Source organism: Doryrhamphus excisus, linkage group LG8, assembly GCF_037039965.1.
Source record: "Doryrhamphus excisus strain RoL-2023G ecotype Guam linkage group LG8, RoL_Dexc_Guam_v1.1, whole genome shotgun sequence".
Lineage (NCBI taxonomy): Eukaryota > Metazoa > Chordata > Actinopteri > Syngnathiformes > Syngnathidae > Doryrhamphus > Doryrhamphus excisus.
The window spans coordinates 10,935,783-10,954,053 of record NC_136364.1 but is presented as its reverse complement, the minus strand read 5'-3'; the positions used below and the strand labels follow the sequence as shown (position 1 = coordinate 10,954,053).

The following is an 18,271-nucleotide window of genomic DNA, read 5'->3' as shown; positions in this document are numbered from 1 at the left end:
ATTTCAACATGACCCTTTTACAGAGGCCTGGAAGTCCCTGACCGACAAAGTGCAGGAAGCTCGCACTGATGCCAAACTCCAAAAGGTGTCCTTTGAAGGTAAGGTAACAACCGTGATACCATTTTGAAAAAGTCTGCATTGGAAAGATTGATTGTTGCTTTTGTTCGTCACAGGCTTGAACGGACTGAGGATGCTCGGCGTGGTCCACGAGGCCGTGTTGTTCCTCTTGGAGCAGCTGTATGGCACCCGGCATTGTCGGAGCTACCGCTTCCGTTTCCACAAACCCGAGGAAACCCAAGAACCTCACGTCAACCCCCACGGCTCAGCTCGGGCGGAGGTCCACCAAAGGTACACATTCATTTGCAACAATTTAGCTATGGCAAAAAGGATCAGCTATCCTAAATTATGATTTTTTTTTATCCCCTCCAGGAGGTCTGTTTTTGACATGTTCAACTTCTTGGCCTCAAAACACCGTCAGCCTCCAGAGTACAAGCCACAGGGAGAGGATGAGGAGGAAGGACAGCTCAAGACTGCCAGGTTAGTCACAAAAGGCATATTTCCCATGTTTTGAATATTTATAGATGTCTTACTGCCTTCAAATTTGTGTTTGTGCCGTCTGCAGACGTGCGTCAATGGAACTGCCGCTCGCTGTGAGGTTCAAACAACTCAAGGCCACCTCCAAGGAAATGATTGGCGTCTACAGGTAACAAACCAGTGAGGAATCAATCCCCGCGAACAAAAGACAGATGACTGCACCACCGTACGCGTCACTGAATATTCAAACCAAAGTCCTTCATGTACAAATAGACACCTGGTACTGTCTGAGCGTCCGTTCTTTCAGAAAGTATGTAGTATTTTATCCACTTTACACGTACACTCGTACACTGAGGCTGTGTTCCAAACCGCATACTAACTACTACATAGTACTTCCATGCCCATACTATCCACACTCCATACTGCATACTCAATACATCAGACAGTATGCAAAGCATTTACACTACAGCGTACAACATGACAACCCACAATGCATTGCGCTCCAACCCGAGCCGAAATCGACAGGCTGAATCTGATTTCACTTTAGCTCTAAACTCTTTAAATTCATTCATTCATTTTCTACCACTTATCCACACGAGGGTCGCGGGGGTGCTGGAGCCTATCCCAGCTGTCTTCGGGCGAGAGGCGGGGTACACCCTGGACTGGTGGCCAGCCAATCACAGGGCACATATAGACAAACAACCATTCACACTCACATTCATACCTATGGACAATTTGGAGTGGCCAATTAACCTAGCATGTTTTTGGAATGTGGGAGGAAACCGGAGTACCCGGAGAAAACCCACACATGCACGGGGAGAAGGGTAGCCGAGGGTGGGATTGAACCAGGGTCTCCTAGCTGTGAGGTCTGCGTGACGTCACGTCGCATGGTATCCTGGGTAATTTGAGTGCGAGTAGTAAGCTGATGATACTACATACTCAACATTTCTGGCAAAAATTGCGTACTGCCAGTGTAGACACACTGCGTACGCAAATAGTTAGTATGAGTAGTAGGTAAGTATGCGGTTTCGAACACAGCCCGTATCTCTGTGTTTATCCAACTTGATACGTAGATCATCATATATGACATCCAACAAACGTAGCCCCACTAGCATAGCTACAGTGCTAACACTACACTAGCAACAACATGATAAGGAGCTCTACTTTGTAGCTGACTGACTGGTAGTTGCGAAGACTGATCGTATGCAGCCATGAGTGAGTGCGTATGCAGGGGCGGGTCAGAGGGGGTATCATCTGGAACATGTGACTGTTTGTCACAGATCTCCCATCCATGGCCGAGGTCTGTTCTGTAAGAGAACCATCGAGGCAGGCGAGATGGTCATCGAGTATTCCGGGAACGTGATCCGCTCGGTACTCACGGACAAGCGGGAGAAATACTACGACGGCAAGGTGAGTAGCAGAAGGACAACCGTGTCGCGTTCGAGCATCAGTCACCGAAATTCGCTCCTCGGCGAATCCTAGGGAATCGGCTGCTACATGTTCCGCATCGACGACTACGAGGTGGTAGATGCTACAGTGCACGGCAACGCCGCCCGCTTCATCAACCACTCGTGCGAGCCCAACTGCTACTCGCGGGTGATCGCGGCTGACGGCCAGAAGCACATCGTCATCTTAGCCTCCCGCCGCATCCACCGCGGCGAGGAGCTGACGTACGACTACAAGTTCCCCGTGGAGGACGCCGGCCATAAGCTGCCCTGCAACTGCGGCGCCAAGAAGTGTCGCAAGTTCCTCAACTGAGCTGCCAGTGCTGGTTTGTCCCAACGTTTAATATGCAGAGGAGGAGGGGCCATTTGTGCAACTTGACAATATACTGTGCCTCCTTTTAGTGTCATGTCACTGCAGTTTTTCTTAGTTCCAATTTGGACGACATTTTGACATTGGCCCATCCTCCCTCATTTTTAACATGTGTCATTAGTGAGACGCGAAAAACAAAAACAAATCAAAGAACTTGGTTCCACTTTACACCAAAGTGCAATTTGTTGAAGGGAACAGAAAAAGAGTCGAATTTGTTTGGGTTTTTGGTGTGTAGCGAAGCCTGCTTTGCTGCACATTTCTTATCTCCCAGTGTGAATGTGCCCTGATGCCTTCACAGCCGCGGTGACTTGGCCTGCTCACCTTACCTGACCCCCCCCCCCCACCCCCCACCCCAATTTTCCAATCTGAGCGTTGTGGAGAGAGCAAGGCAGCTTGAGATCCTGGTGGACTGACTGACAGCCAAGGACCACCCCCCCGCCGACCCCCCCGCGCGCCCCACCGACGCCCTACTGACGTGCTTTAGTAGACATATTTATTTTTCTTTGTCTGGATGTTGTAGAAAGTGCGTTGTCTATTTCGTTCCAAAATGGCAGCAGCAAAGAGAACCAAACAAACATGGCGCCCTTGAATTGATATTTTTTTGTGATCGTTGTTGTTACGAAAATGTTCTTACGTGTATTCCGTTTTTAAAAGTCTGTTTTCTGTCTTTTTTTAATAGGACGAGCAAATATCACGCTTTTTAAAAAAAAAATGTATATAATGTATATTTTTCTACAGTGGAGAAAAAAAAAGCACTCACTAGTGAATAGCACTTAACGATGGTATTTATATTTTTTTAAAACAAATCATATTTATTTTAATGCCATTTTTTGTAGGAAATAGAGGTTTACAAACACTAATGCGCTCTCTATGTTTTGTACTCCGCTGCCTTTTTACTTTTTTTTTGTTTTGTTTTGTTTGGTTTTTGTAGTCTGAATGTTTTTATTTGATTCCAAAGACTGACGCTGGTCTGTGGTTTGGTCCGAGTTGGCTTCAGTCCACCAGGAGATCTTCTCTTTCTTTTTCTTGTTTTCCTTCTTGTAAGAATTGGCAGTGCGGCTCATGTGAACTACTACTATTACGATTATGCACTTGGGAGAGGTTGGATGATGGTTGATGGTTCGCTGATATCTCCTCTCTCCGGCCTTATTGCCTCCTCACCACAGACACAAGCAGTCATATCTCCAACACGTACACACATCATCTTCGGTCAAAAGGGAGGTGCCTTTTATGTTGATGCTCCGTGCAACCAGTAACAAAGTCAAGTATTAGGACCACGCTGAAAAGAAAAACATGTTTTTCCTCGTCATTTTTACCACACATATGACTTTCTTGTAATATTATGACCTCCGTCTTTACCTGATATTACGGCGTCCAAATATTCCAACTTTGTCATAACATGCAGTATTATAGCTTTTTTCTTCTAATATTACAATATGAACCTCATAAAAATATCTACTCTTCCCTCATATTATGACCATGACCTCTACTTTTTTCCTTCAAATAGTCACAGTCATAATATTGTGTTACACCTTGTAATATCATGACGTTAATATCATGAAATAGCAATACTTTTGTCTTCTTTTTGGTTGCTGTCCTCCACATAGTACGACTTTACTGTGATATTATTGTAACTTCTTTCTAATAATAATATGATGTTAACATCATTAACATTTCCTTAAAATATTGCTACTTTTGTCACAAAAACAGTATTCCAACTATTTTCTTGTGATGTAACATGAACGTCATACAATAGCAGCTTTTTTCTCATATTGGAACATACAGACTTTTTTTCTACCACATTTTACAACTTTATTATCATAATTCAACTTTTTTTTTTGGTACTATACTGTCATAAAATATTACAACTTCGACCCTTCCCTCCGTATATTATGACTATATTGTCATAATGTACAGTACTAGCAGTTTTTCCTTGTAATATTACAACAAATAGTGCAACTTTGTCATATTATTGCTACTTTTTTCTTGTAATATTACGACTTGATTACAGTAGCACCATGTTTTTCTTTTCAGTGTCCTATTACTCCTTTGTGTCATGACCAGTGCTCATCAGTGTTTTTAAGAACAACTACTGTATCTCATGTATTATGCCTGCCATTCATGCTGACTTCACTAGCAGTGACTCCCATGCTGCCCCCTAGTGGAAAACCCCTCACTTCACGTGGTAGTACTGCTTTGATACACCAGATTGAAGGCAGGGGGCGCCCCACTGAGGCTGCTAAGGTCAACAATGAATGTAATACTCCCACCTTCCTGCAGTGGGCGTGGTTTTCCGTTGCCGTGCCAACACGCCTGACGAACACGGGCCGGTGGTGTTCGGTTTTAGCTCAACAATGCGACGCGTCACGGGCTGTCAAGGGCTCCACTCTTAACAGATCTCACCTGTCGAGGCCCACGTGGGTCAAACTCTTGGGACTTCATTTCTTCTGGAGGGGGCGGTCACAGCAGTGCCACCCCCCTCTCGCTGTAATTATAGTATAAATACATGACAATATTATACGGACACATGCATAGTCTTGTGCTTTAGTATCTATACCATATATGGAATGGACAGACAAACTTAGTTACAGTAGCAATTAAAAAACAAAAAAAACAGCCGATGATTCTAATAGCAATGTTTCAATGTACTCTATAATGGTTTTGTGTTACAGTACTATCAGATAAACTAACTAAGGTGCATCATTTCTTCTTTTCTTTTGTATAATGGATATCCAGTACCAGTTTTTACTGTGCCTGTGAATGCACCTTCGTCACAAAAGGTGCATTTTTTTTTTTTTTTTTTTAGTTTTTCCAGAAAAAGGAGCAGTTCAATGTGATGAGACGTCAGTGTATTCATGTGCTTGTTGTTCGCATTATATGTCAAAACAGGGACTTACTTGATGTGGTGTGACTGCCAGCTTCCAAAATGGCCGCTTTTATTTGCTCCGAAGCTTTGGTTGTACGTATCATGTAATGTTTTGATTTGAAATACCGTAAGTCATAATGCTGAACCTTTTTAATTTATTTCTAAGAATTATGAGACAGGTTGGACAAGTACATGTTGTTTCTCTTGTTGGATGAAATGTGGTGTCTCGGTGGGAGTGGATGCTTGAAAACAAAAACAAAACCTTTGTCTTATCAATAGTCCTCTCTGTCAACATCATCCTCCATCCTCCTCATTCTCTCCCAGCAATGAAGGAAAGCCACCACAGAGAAAAAAAAAAGAAACCACAGACTAGCTTAACTCGCTTGAATGTATAATGAGGAAACAAAGTTGTACATAATGTGTAAAAAGAAAAGTTTCTAATCATGTTTATTTTCTATGCACTTTTTTTATTTAAGTGATAGTTTCAATAATAAACATGTCTCCTTTATGTCCGTTTCTGTGTCATTTCTGGAATTAAAAACTACTATGACTACAACTGAATTGAAGGAGGTAAAAAAAAAGACATACAAAGCTAGCTATTAGCATTTATACACACTGCATTTGGCTTCTCTCAAAATTAAAACAGGCTACAATTAGTAAGTAAATTCAACCCATCTTGCTAGGTGCTACATTTAGCATTTTTCATGTTGTGTACAGAAACTCGATTCCTTTTACTGACTCGCGTCCTTATGAGTCACTCACTAATGTGAACAGAATCGGGTACTCTATTCACTCGAATCACTTGTCACAGTGCGAATGCACACAAACCTGCATGAATCGGGTACTCTTTCACTGGCATCATGGCTCTCATCACGCTCTGACATGTTGCTTCTTTAACTCGGCCAGTGCTAGCAAAGGTGAGTTAACAGAGACGATTACCCCAAGTCAACGATTTGGTAAAATAATCCCACATTTTGGACATGTAGCACTTCAGAGACGTCCCTATGTTATACAATACAATATAACCACGAAGGTTGCTGGCATATGTGTTAGCCAGTCGTCTTCTAATTGTGTGTGGGAGTCATTCAAGTACGACATGAACCGTGTAGTCTTACGCTGTTTTTGATTCATTCCAGATAGACTGCAACCCTTCCGTATACTTTACGCGCCATGAATATACGTCACTTCCGAGCGAGACACATTACAAAATAAGAGCCGAGTACAAAGCAATTAAATGCGTACAAACAAACAAAAACGTGTTAGCCTTCATCATGTAATTTTTTTCGACATACTGCCCAGGTTTCTCAAATGGCGAAGCAGAGGCGAGCAACGGGTTACAGGACAGTTCACCCAACATTACAGTAACATTACTGGCACCTAGTGACTAGTGCGAGTACTACATATCATCACAAAGACTACTGAATGTCTTGTGTTTTCGTTCATTTAGCTATTTTTACGCTTGAAAATGCTTTGTTTGGGGAAAAAATGACTATAGGTTGTATTAAACTACAAAACAGCTTGATTTATTAGTTAAAAATGGAGAGGGGTTATTGTATTTAAAGCTGCTGCGCTGTATTTTGTTTTGCATTTTGTTCCTTTAAAGGCCCAAAACCGTCACCTTAAATGGTGTACAGTTACATCCTTATTAGCTATTAGCATTATGAGCATTTACTTTACACCTCTACAAATGAAAACAGGTAGCAGTTGGTACAAAGTGCCGATCTTGCTAGGCACTAGCATTTTGTGTAGCATATTGACACACAGCACTTTTGTCGATTAAAAAGAGATGTTCCAATGCTCCAAATATTGTGTCTAGGCTAGGCTAGCATGCTAGCCATTAGCAAAACAAGCCACCAAGTCGGTTTCAAATGTTGTTTCTGGTTTTGTATTTTTTAATCTGTTTGTCTTAATAAAACAAAAAATAGTAATATAAATAATAAAAGATATAATCAAAATTAAAACAAAAATATGATAAAAAATAATGAAAAATAAAATAATGAAAAATAAAATAAATACATAAAAAGTTTCATGTTAAAAATGATAAAAGTTGTACTGTAAGATGTTTATTTGAAACCCTGACGCCCCTGTGCCGCGTCATGGATGATGATTTCTGGGAGAAGAACAGCTGCAAGTTTTCCCGCAGACAAGGTTACATAATCTTTGTATTGATGTTGTCACACGATTGTGCTGTTTCACATATTTTCACAGCACCTCCCCTCCATCCCTCTCTCTCTCTCCCTCTCTCCATCCCTCGCTCCCTGCCGACTGCCTAATTGGCTTTCATGACCATTTCCTCTCAGCTGGTCCTGGGTGGAACAACTCGAAACGCATCGTCTGCGACACACAAACACACACCAGCAGATTGCCGACACTGGTAAGCTGTCTTTGGATTCTTTTTAAACTCATGTGCGTTGGTGTTTTGGATTTTGGGATGAAACGTTCCTCCAGACTGCAGTGACGAGCGAGAAGATGAAGTATAAAATATATGATCCCAACCTTGACTTGATTAACGAAGTATTGTATTCTCCAGTGTCTTCATTTCAAGTAGGGTTTTCCATTTCAAAATGTGCGAGAACATTCCTCCCCAGTTCCACAGCTTGTTTTCACGACGGCACCATAAAAGTGGAGGGCAACTTCCTGCCCAGCTCATCACTTTTTTGCTCCTATGGAGATCCAGACTAACTGCTGGGTCTCATTAGCTGCCCACAAACATACTAGCTTGTTGTTGGGAGCTGAGAATGTCAGTAAGTTTTGTAGTCACGTCAAAAAAAAAGGAGTTTGACACTTGAATGAGTTGTTTGGGAGTCAGCTGGCTTTTGTTCTAAACACGTGCCAAGTAACAGTGTTGGGCTTTTATGACATCAGCAGCAGCCTTCGCCTTCCGGAAATGAATGCTGCAACATTTCACCCCTCAAAAACAGTCTCCAAGTCTTGGAACAAGAACTACCACGGGTCAGGATGCTTCTGATGCTGACTTGACACTGAAATCCTTCTTATTGTTTAGTTCAGTACATAGTACACTACCGCTCAAAAGTTTGGGATCACTTGCAAATGTCTTTGTTTTCCAATTTTTTGGTAGAAATTGGTAGTTTTTACGAGAATACATATATAATATTTACTACAATAAAACATAATTTTACGTGAAAAATTGCTACTTTTATGAGAACAATAAAAATAAAGTTAAAATGGTACCAAGAATCAAGTTGTAGTTTTGTGTGGAAAAAGTCCAAATTTGATGGGAATAAAATTGGAATTTCACAAGAATAAAATACAATTTTACAAAAGCAACCACATAAAATGAATAATATAATTTTTTATATTACATTTTTTTAACTTTTAGGAATAAAAGGTGTCATTCAAGTTCATTCATTCATTTTCTACCGCTTTTTCCTCACGAGGGTCGCGGGGGTGCTGGAGCCTATCCCAGCTGTCTTCGGGCGAGAGGCGGGGTACACCCTGGACTGGTCGCCAGCCAATCACAGGGCACATATAGACAAACAACCATTCACACTCACATTCATACCCATGGACAATTTGGAGTCACCAATTAACCTAGCATGTTTTTGGAATGTGGGAGGAAACCGGAGTACCTGGAGAAAACCCACGCATGCACAGGGAGAACATGCAAACTCCACACAGAGATGGCCGAGGGTGGGAATTGAACCCTGGTCCCCTAGCTGTGAGGTCTGCGTGCTAACCACTAGACCGCCGTGCCGCCCGTCATTCAAGTTGAAAGTTGTAATTATATAAAGTTATAAAGTTGTAATTTTACAAAGATAATATTTATAATCTCAAATTTGAATATTAGGGGGGAAAATATACGTTCATAATTTCATATTGAGGGGAAAAAAGTAATTGAATGAAAATAATGAATGAAAGTAATTGAATGAAACAATGAGACAATGTCAGAAATTTACAGGAACAATGTCGTCATTTCACAAGAATACATGTATAATTTTTTGCAAAAATTTAACAGAATAATGTCATATTTTTATGAGAAAACACTGTGATATTATGAGAGTAAGAAAGTCAAAATTGTACAAAATTGAAGTTGTCATTTTTTGGGAGCAAAATTGAAATATGACAAGGAAAAAAAAAATACAAGAAGCAACAAAAAGCTTGAATGGTACCAGAATCAAGTTGGAATATTCGAATAAAAAGTCAGAATTTTATGCAAATAAATAAGAAAAAGACAAAAGTTAACAGAAAAACAATTTTATGAGAATAACATTTATGTTATGAGAAAAATATTGTGATTTGCAGAAAATAAGTTCATGAATATTGTGAGGAATAACTACAGAAGAATAAAGTGTTGACATTACCAGAAAAATATTGTCATTTTATGAGAATAAAGTTGCTATTATGAGAAAAGTATTGTGAGGAATAATTAAAGAATAAATGGTGATATTGTCATTTTCCGTGAATAAACTTAATCCATAATTTGCTGAGAATAAGTCAGTGAAGATGGACTGCGTGTGTCCCTGCAGTGTGACTGCAATGACAATGCTCAAGCTGCTATTCCTGCTCGTCCTCCGACTGCATCTTTCCGCTCCGTTGGAGGACAACAAGATCCCCGCCAGTCTCTGTACGGGTCACCCGGGCATCCCTGGCTCTCCGGGAGGTCACGGCAGCCCCGGTCAGCCGGGGAGAGACGGACGGGACGGGAGGGACGCCGCCCCGGGGGAGAAGGGAGAGAAGGGGGACACGGGAGCTCCGGGTACCAGCGCACGGCTCCAGTGTGTTTTGGCGTTAAAAGTGTGAAAAGCTCCAATTTGTCTGTTAATTCCCTCCAGGTGAGGCAGGCGCGCAAGGCCTAAACGGAGACAGAGGTGACCGTGGAGAGCGGGGGCAGAAGGGTGAGGCGGGGCAGTGTGCCGTGTCCCCCAAATCCGCCTTCAGCGCCAAAGTGTCGGAAGGCCGCGAACTGCCCCTGCCGGCCAGCGACACGGTGCTCTTTGACAAGATCCTGCTCAACGAGCAGGGCGACTACAACGCTGAGACGGGACGCTTCACGTGCAAAGTCCCCGGAGTCTACTACTTTGCCGTGCACGCCACCGTCTACCGCGCCAGCCTGCAGTTTGACCTCATGAAAAACGGACACGTCGTGGCTTCCTATTTCCAGTTCTTCGGCAACTGGCCCAAACCGGCGTCCTTGTCGGGCGGGTCCTTGCTCCACCTGGTGCCCGGGGACCAGGTGTGGGTGCAGATGGCTCTGGGGGAGTACAATGGATTCTACTCCAGCACCAAGACTGACAGCACCTTCAGCGGATTCCTGGTCTACTCAGACTGGAAAAACTCTGCAGTGTTCGCATGAGCACTCAGGAACAACATGGCCGACTGGAGGTTCATAAGAAATGGAGACAAGGAGCTCAACGCTTCTCTTCTGGTCTTCACACGACCGTGGAAGCTTGAACTTCAAAGGGTGATATTTTGGTTCTATATATAGAAGTTCTATATATTTCATCTCAGCTTTGTCATATCCAGTAGGTGGAAAAACATCAACTTTTTTTCCATCAATCTTTGCTGTTTTTTTGACATTTAAAAAAATTATTTCAACTTTGATCTACTTAAATTTTGTTCTTGTAATATTATGACTTTATTACCATCATATTATAATTTTTTTCCCCAACCTAAAATGTTTGTTTATTTATCATAGTGTTACAGCTTATTAGAAGAAAAAAATATTCTTAATATTTTGACTCTAAGCTACTAAAATGACAATATTTCCTCATTATATTCTGAGTTTATTCTCAGGAAAACTATTACTTTTTTCTGTCTAGAATATCACCTTTTTACCTTAATATTTTGACTTTATTCTCGTAAAATGACAGCTTTTTTTGTTTTATTTTCCAACTATTTGAACTTTCTTCTTGTAAATGTTCTGGTTGCAATTACAAATTTATTCTTCTAACTTTTTCTGCTACTTAATTTTCCCCCAAAATTTTAACTTTTTTGTTATTTTTTCATGATATTATGACTTTTTTTTCTTATTTTTTAGACATTGTAAAAAGTAAAATGCTGACTTTTCCATTTTTTTGGCATATTTGATCCCCTTTGTCTCTTTAAATTACCATGGTTTGCTGATGACAGTAAGCTATCAAGCTAAGCTAAGCTAGCATTTGAGACCTGTGAATTTCAAATTATACAAACAAAAAGGGAAAAATAGAGCATAAGGGCATGCCTTTACATGAAAAAGCTTCAATGTTGATATACGTAACTAAGAGTCCAAACATTAGTGCTGCAGATCCTGGAATAAAGTCAATTCCAACTCTCTGCAGAGTCTTTTATTCCTAAGATCTTGACCAAAGTAAACACATTCCAGTGGACACACACACACACACATACACACACTCTCCTAATAATTTCCCCAAACGCGACAGCAAGTGTGAGGGATGATGTAAGCCATGACAGTGTTTTCTGAGCCTCTCCACCTTTGTTTTTTATGTTTTGTTGACGTGTGCTGAATGAATGATGAAGACGAGGAAAGACAAGAAAATGTGACTTTCCATCCTCACTCCAGGAAACATATACCCCCCCCCCCACCTCTCTCCCAAGGAGAAAAGCAGGGAGCCAATCGAACCGAGGCTGGCATGGAAGGCTTTGGTTTCCATCTGCTAAAGCACTCTTAAAGACTTCACCAAAGAAAAGCAAGGCTTTGACATCATGACATGGACTTGATTCGTCTGGAGACTAAATGAATGATGAGGTTAGTCAAAAATGTTGGAATATATTCAAATCCCTGCCTATGCTTCCAAAGTGGTAGGACAGGAATGGTCATTTTACAGCAGCATGAAAAGGATGAACATGGTTCTTCATGGTGTCTGTCCTTTGGCCGTCGTCGTGACAAACCATATTCAGTCATGAAGTTGGGATTAGCATCCACTCTTGACCATAATGAACAGATATTCAATGAAATGGCTTCAACATAGTCCAATTCATGCCGTTTCAACATGAATACTCACCAGACTAAGAAATAAGTATTACAATTATGAAACTAAAGTTGAAGTTTTAGGAGAAAAAAGGTGTAATGACAATAAAATTGCATAAAAACAAAAAACAAACAAAACTATAAAATAGCTAAAAATATAGCTAACAAATAGATGAAATTTTATGGGGATAAAATGACTAAATTATGAGAGAGAAAAATAAAATAAAAAACTTTAAAACTTTACAACACTTTACTTTACTTTTCTGGGAATTCTTTCAAGTTAATTTTTTTTAAATAAAAATAAAGTCACATATGGTCCAAGAACAAAGTTGTAGATTTATGACAATAAAATCATAATCTCAGAATCAATGTATTCGAGGAATAAATTGTAGTTTTATTATATGTATATTTACATATAGGCGGCATAGAAAATGGATGGATGGATGGATGGATGGTTGGATTCATGGATGGATGGATGAATGGATGGATGGCTGGATGGATGGGTTGTGGATGGATGGGTTGGTAGGTGAGTGGTTGGATGGGTGGATTCATGGATGGATGGGTTGGTTGGATGGGTGCATGCATGGTTGGATGGGTGGGTGGGTGCAAACACCCCTAATAACCCTGATTGACCACCCCTAATGATCGGTGTGACCCGACAGTGACCCCATCACGGCCATCATCAACAGCTCCAATGTGTTCATCAGGCTACTTGTCATTTGCTGCAGCACATATTGTGAATTTATTAATAAACCTGATCAGTCCTGGAAAGTAAAGGGTAAAAGTTAAGACTAGACATATTATTCTTAACATTACAAACAAGTTTCCAAACAAAAAAACATATCCATCCCTACCTTACCAACACAAACACACTGTTTTCTGGCATTGATTATCCAACTATGGTAACGCTGGTGGTACATGGGCTCCATCTAGTGGTGTTTTAAAAAAAAACAACTACCTGTACTGTATATGACATGGACTTGTACTGTACACACTAATACAAAAGTATTACCAAAGATTTACTGTAAAGGACTTTTCCTCACTTTGCCACATACCTGCACATACATTAAAAGCTAACTTGTCATGCTAAGCAGTGGTAGTATTTTTGAAGTGGAACTTGGAGTAAAAAGTTTGTATTATTTTAGTATTTTAGACAATTTCCCACACAGTGCTGGGCCAGGGCGCCCCCTGTGAGGTCATTCAGCAGAGGCTGAGTCCCCAGAGTATGACACTGCCCTCACAATAAACAACCTTCAGTGTAGTCAGTGGATCATGTCTGCGTTTACTTCATAGTAGTTAGCCACCACTCGACACGGAGCGCCAACGTCCACTTCTGGGAGCGTTCAGTGACAATGACCAATGGCATATCATGCTTTTAAAAAAATGTAGAAGCTGACATCAGCAAGAGCAACAGATGTCTGCTTCCAATTTTAGAAGCGCCACTGGGAATGGGAACGGGCCCAATTGTCAACCACCAGACTCTGGAGGACTGTCACATGTTGCTGGAAGTGAAGTTGTCCCATATGATCCCCTTACACATGTAAACATGGACACAGACACATCTCAAAACACTACAGTATGTCGGCAAAGGGCAAATGGTAGACTCAAGTTACCAGCAGCCATGCACCGTGGGAATATTACTACTACTATTACTACTATTCCTGCTCTGTAACTGCACTGTTTTGCTGCCACGTTATTAATAAAAGTTAGCACGCAGGCCTCACAGCTAGGAAACCAGAGTTCAATTCCACCCTCGGGCATCTCTGTGTGGAGTTTGCATGTTCTCCGGGTTTTCTCCGGGTACTGCGGTTTCCTCCCACATTCCAAAAACATGCTAGGTTAATTGGCCACTCCAAATTGTCCATAGGTATGAATGTGAGTGTGAATGGTTGTTTGTCTATATGTGCCCTGTGATTGGCTGGCCACCAGTCCAGGGTGTACCCCACCTCTTGCCCAAAGACAACTGGGATAGGCTCCAGCACGGTCGCAAAAATGAATGAATGAATGCCCAAAGCAAGGGGAAAGCTTCCTTCCTTGCTGAAGAACTATGCTCACGCTGACACGTATGACACATTATATTACAAGCTTTATTCCTGTAAAATTAATACTACATACGCATACATTTTGTAAATTTAGGACTTTATTCTTAGAAACATTACAATTTTGTTTTGTCTTTTTTTTCTATTTTTGATTTCTCTTCTCTGGATTTTAAGCCTTTTCCTTGTGCATTCACAACTTAAACAAAATAATTAAGTACAACTTTATTCTTGTAAATATATATATTTATTCTTGTACATTTATGTTTTTTTTCTCATAAATTTACAACGTTTTTTCATAAATGTATTATTTTTTTGCCCTAAATGTATTTTTTTTCTCAGAAATGTATGTTCAGAAATGTATCTAAGAACTTTATCCCCGTAAATTTTACAACTTTATCCCTCATAAATGTATGGCTTTTTTCTTGAAAATATGTGGATTTTTTTTCAATATGGCCCTAACAATCCTCAGAAACAGTACAACTGTAAGTTGTGTCCTTGAATGCACCTTGCGGTTGTCTAGCAACAATGACGAATTTGTTGTGTCTGCCATCATAACAGATGTGTGACTTGCCATGATGTGAATGCGTTAATTCCGCAAAAAAAGTTAAATATTAAAATGTTGCCTCCGTTGACAGCCCTACTTTTTATATATAATTCTACTCAATTCTAAACATAAATTCGAAATATATTATTATTCAGCACTTGATTTCTTAGTTTTTATGCGTAATCATCAGAGTAGGAAAGGTGTTTGTAAAATTTCTCATCACCACCTAAATGGAACGCAGCCCTCCTTTACAGACTGTTAAGTGCATTTGCATAGGATTCGATATTCATAAATTGCATATTTTCGTAGTTGGTGCATAGAAAACCTGTTTATGACTTTCTAAATACATTTTTTACCATCATCAGAGCCCTGTACACATGAAATAACACCCCTATTGTCACCTTTTCACTATCATTTGCTCAACTGTAATGGACAGGTTACAGGTACGCTGCAGGGACACGAGACGGCTGCCGCTAGCATAGCAAGCTATCGAGCTATGCAAGCTCGGTAGCTTTCTTGCTAGTTCGCCTCTCCAATTTACTTTTTCTAAACTTAAAAAAGTGTTTCAAACGGAGTGGGATGAAAGACAAAGAAGTTAAAACCTACCTCACTTCCACATGGAATGGGCGAAGCGAACTATATCGCGTCGGACAGGCCATGGCTGACCACACGCGCGTGAAGCTAAACTAATTTAATGTTATGTAACATTACTGACACATAGTGGCCAGATTTGGTATACATACAGTATAACCTTCAATACTTATGACTAATATTAGTCCACCACGGAACAGCGAGCCATTTATTAATTGATTTTCAAAAAACCGTGATAGGTAGCTGGTCCCTGAAGACAACACTATCAGATAGTATATGCAGTGTTCGGAAACAATGACGTAACAAACTTTTTTTTTTATTACAAAAAGACACCATTAAGTTTGCTTCCATCTCAATGGAGTTACATTCAAGTCACATGCTCTCATTTCTTTTCTTTCACATTAAACACAACACAGGATGCAGATTGAATTGTTCAACTGCTGCAATCTCATGGAATGAAAAACCTGAGGAGGAATCTGTGTACAAGACTAATATTCTTCAGCTTCACTTACAAAAAAATAAGCAAGGTATAAAAAGGTAACCATCCAACCATAGAAAAACAGTCATAATGTAGATGGCACTTTCTAGAGCATCATGCACAATGATGCTCAAAAAAATTGTAAACACATACAAAAAAAGATTGATGACACCTGAAACTTACATAGAATTGTGCATGTTCCTTTCTAATACTGGAATCAGCCCCAATTAAAAAAAAGCAAAACATTGTAATCTAATTTTTTTTAAAAAGGCCAATATAAGTTACCATGTTTACTCAGGTTACCGTGGTTACAAGATCTTTATATTTATAGAGCAACTGAGCAGTAATAGCGCAATAAAAACGACCCACTGTTATGTTCCATTACATCATTTTCTTTCGCATTTTTTCACCCAAAACCCGCCTGTCATCAATCTTCACTTGCTGCTGCAATTTTTTATTTAAGGCCTCTCTGCAGAGATGAGAAGCGAGAGGACTCACCCCTGAGCAATTTTCAATCACCAATGACAAGCAAAAAAAAGTGTGTTTCAACCAATTAAACCTCAAACCCAGCCACTTAAGTCTGTCCATCATAATTGTGTAATGTTTGACATGAAAATAACACACAAAATGTGCGACTATGCCCTAAAAACATATTCAGAGTGGTTGTAAAAATGTCCCTCAGAGGTACACCTCGATGGTGTTGAGGATCATGTGACGACACAGCGGGCAGTTGTGTTGGTAGACAGGCTGCCTCAGCAGGATGTCGGTACAGCGCCGACACAAGCACAGGTGTCGGCAAGGCAGCAGCACCACCGTCTTGGCGTGGTCGTGACAGATGACGCACAGATGAAGCGTCAGCACATTCTCCGAAGGAGACCTAAAAACCTTCTTGGCCTTTAAAGGCCTCTCCGTGCTGGACGCCGTTGAGGCGAGCTGTTCCTGTTGATTATGCTCCCCTGCTCTTCCGTCAGGCGGATCCCGCCTGATCCCCTCGCCGGGATCGCCGTCACCTCGCACTCTGTCCGTGTTGTTGTCCCCGTGCAGCTGCGTCCTCAGCGTCGTGCCCAGCTGGCTGCTGTAGCGAGACAACTGCTGCCAGATTCTTCTCTCCAGCAGGTGGAGATAGCGCAACATCCTGCGCAGGTGTCGCCCGCCGCCGCATAATAAACAAGACATCTTCTGGCAGGCTAAACAGAGCAGCACGTGGAATCTGTGAATAGCCTGGAAAGAGTTAGCGTAGGATATAAGTCGCCTCGAGGCCTGCCTGGTGAGTTCTGGGTTAAGGTAGGCGGTGGTTGTCAGTGCAATACTGATTGTAAGCAAAAGGCCGTAGATGTTCAGGATGAAGATGCTGATGAAGATGTGCACCAACGACGCCAGGAAGTCCAACAGTAGCTTACACGGCGACCACAGGAAAGCTGATGTCCCCACCAGACTGCTATAGAGGAAGGTGATGGAGGTCAGCGTGAGCTCAAGCGCCATCTGCAGCGGGCTGGACACGGTCTGCCACACGGCGAGCACAACACAGTGGAGGTTGAGGGTGGCGATGAGAGCGTAGTTCACCGCCGTGTTGACCAGGTAGACAAGGAGGCTGAGCGCGATGCCACATGCCTCCTGTACAGTCAAAAACCCTCGACACAGGTGCTCCTTGCCGCGAAGAAGCACATGCATGACAAGGTAGCCCACCATCTTCAGGCTCTCCAGGAGCCCCTCCAAGGAAAGCATCAAGCTGCCCACCATGTTCATTGTTCCGTGGGCGAGGTAGGACGTTGCTTCTGCTGTGGATAAGAAGCCAAATAGGATCATGTTGCCAAGCTCCATCACTGAGTGGATGAAAAGTGAGGGCAGGTTGGTTATAAAGTTGAACACAGCTAGAAAAGTCCGAACTATAGTGTGGACAAGGAGGAAATTGACGTCCAACAGTAAGCAGACTGCCTCCAAACATTTTCCTACAGTGGAAATGACAACGTTTAACAATCCCATGTTAAGTGTGCTCTCACTGTGTCCCCACGGCAAAGTCCATCTTTGTTTTCATGCTCAGTTACATTCCCTTCACACCAGCGTATATTCCTGTTGTTGCCCCATCCTTTCAAAGAGAAGATAATTACGGTTCCTTTGCCATTTCTTCGTCAACAAGCAGAAACAACGAGCTAACTACATGCCTTACGTACTCTGAACCGGATGTTTGCGTTTAAATGCGAAACTGACTTCCGTTGCATTTCCGTGCTTCCTCTTCAGTCCTCGCTCATATTTGGGAGCAGGGACATCAATTGCTTGAATAATTTAGGTATTAACTTCATATGAGAATCGAATTGGACCACAAAAACTTACAAACTTGCCGAAAAAAAACACTCACTAATTGCTTCGACAATCCGACTATCGAGCAGGTCGCCATATTTGTTTTGGTCGGGTCAGCGGACCTTCTGTCTTCCGGGGTGTGAGTCTGCACATGCGCCGTATCCGCTCGCCCTTCCAC

The 18,271-nt window shown here is 41.5% G+C and overlaps 3 protein-coding genes across 6 annotated transcripts in view; 2 read left to right on the top strand and 1 right to left on the bottom strand.

Annotated features, from left to right (window-relative positions):
• The window catches only part of kmt2a (lysine (K)-specific methyltransferase 2A), a 44,271-nt gene extending 38,548 nt beyond the window's left edge, over positions 1-5,723 (top strand). For all 3 annotated transcript variants that reach the window (XM_058079370.2, XM_058079368.2, XM_058079369.2), the window contains exons 29-34: positions 24-98; positions 174-348; positions 430-537; positions 623-703; positions 1,815-1,944; positions 2,017-5,723. In XM_058079370.2, the coding sequence (XP_057935353.2) occupies positions 24-98; positions 174-348; positions 430-537; positions 623-703; positions 1,815-1,944; positions 2,017-2,292 (845 nt within the window). In that variant the 3' untranslated portion in view covers positions 2,293-5,723. The remainder of the gene's footprint in view (positions 1-23; positions 99-173; positions 349-429; positions 538-622; positions 704-1,814; positions 1,945-2,016) is intronic.
• A 132-nt stretch (positions 5,724-5,855) lies between these two features.
• c1qtnf5 (C1q and TNF related 5) lies at positions 5,856-11,519 on the top strand. 2 transcript variants are annotated; one of them, XM_058079373.2, is made up of 4 exons: positions 5,856-6,132; positions 7,516-7,589; positions 9,703-9,932; positions 10,009-11,519. In XM_058079373.2, the coding sequence occupies exons 3-4, from the start codon at positions 9,713-9,715 to the stop codon at positions 10,527-10,529; spliced, it is 741 nt and encodes a 246-aa protein (XP_057935356.2). In that variant the 5' UTR covers positions 5,856-6,132; positions 7,516-7,589; positions 9,703-9,712; the 3' UTR covers positions 10,530-11,519. The 2 variants fall into 2 exon arrangements, with proteins under 2 accessions (XP_057935356.2, XP_057935354.2); XM_058079371.2 differs by lacking the exon at positions 5,856-6,132 and adding an exon at positions 7,205-7,363.
• Positions 11,520-15,606: 4,087 nt separating this feature from the next.
• Positions 15,607-18,229, bottom strand: rnf26 (ring finger protein 26). The gene has a single exon (XM_058079964.2). It carries the CDS (start codon positions 17,776-17,778, stop codon positions 16,474-16,476), a length of 1,305 nt encoding a protein of 434 aa, XP_057935947.2. The 5' UTR covers positions 17,779-18,229; the 3' UTR covers positions 15,607-16,473.
• Between the last annotated feature and the right edge of the window lie 42 nt (positions 18,230-18,271).

Excerpts from the sequence above, each read along its gene's own strand:
- c1qtnf5 (XM_058079371.2), top strand. The coding sequence starts at position 7,316 with ATGATGATTTCTGGGAGAAGAACAGCTGCAAGTTTTCCCGCAGACAAG. Across the intron at positions 7,364-7,515 it reads CAAGTTTTCCCGCAGACAAG|CTGGTCCTGGGTGGAACAAC; the intron begins GTTACATAATCT and ends ATTTCCTCTCAG. Across the intron at positions 7,590-9,702 it reads CCAGCAGATTGCCGACACTG|TGTGACTGCAATGACAATGC; the intron begins GTAAGCTGTCTT and ends GTGTCCCTGCAG.
- rnf26 (XM_058079964.2), bottom strand. The coding sequence starts at position 17,778 with ATGGGATTGTTAAACGTTGTCATTTCCACTGTAGGAAAATGTTTGGAG.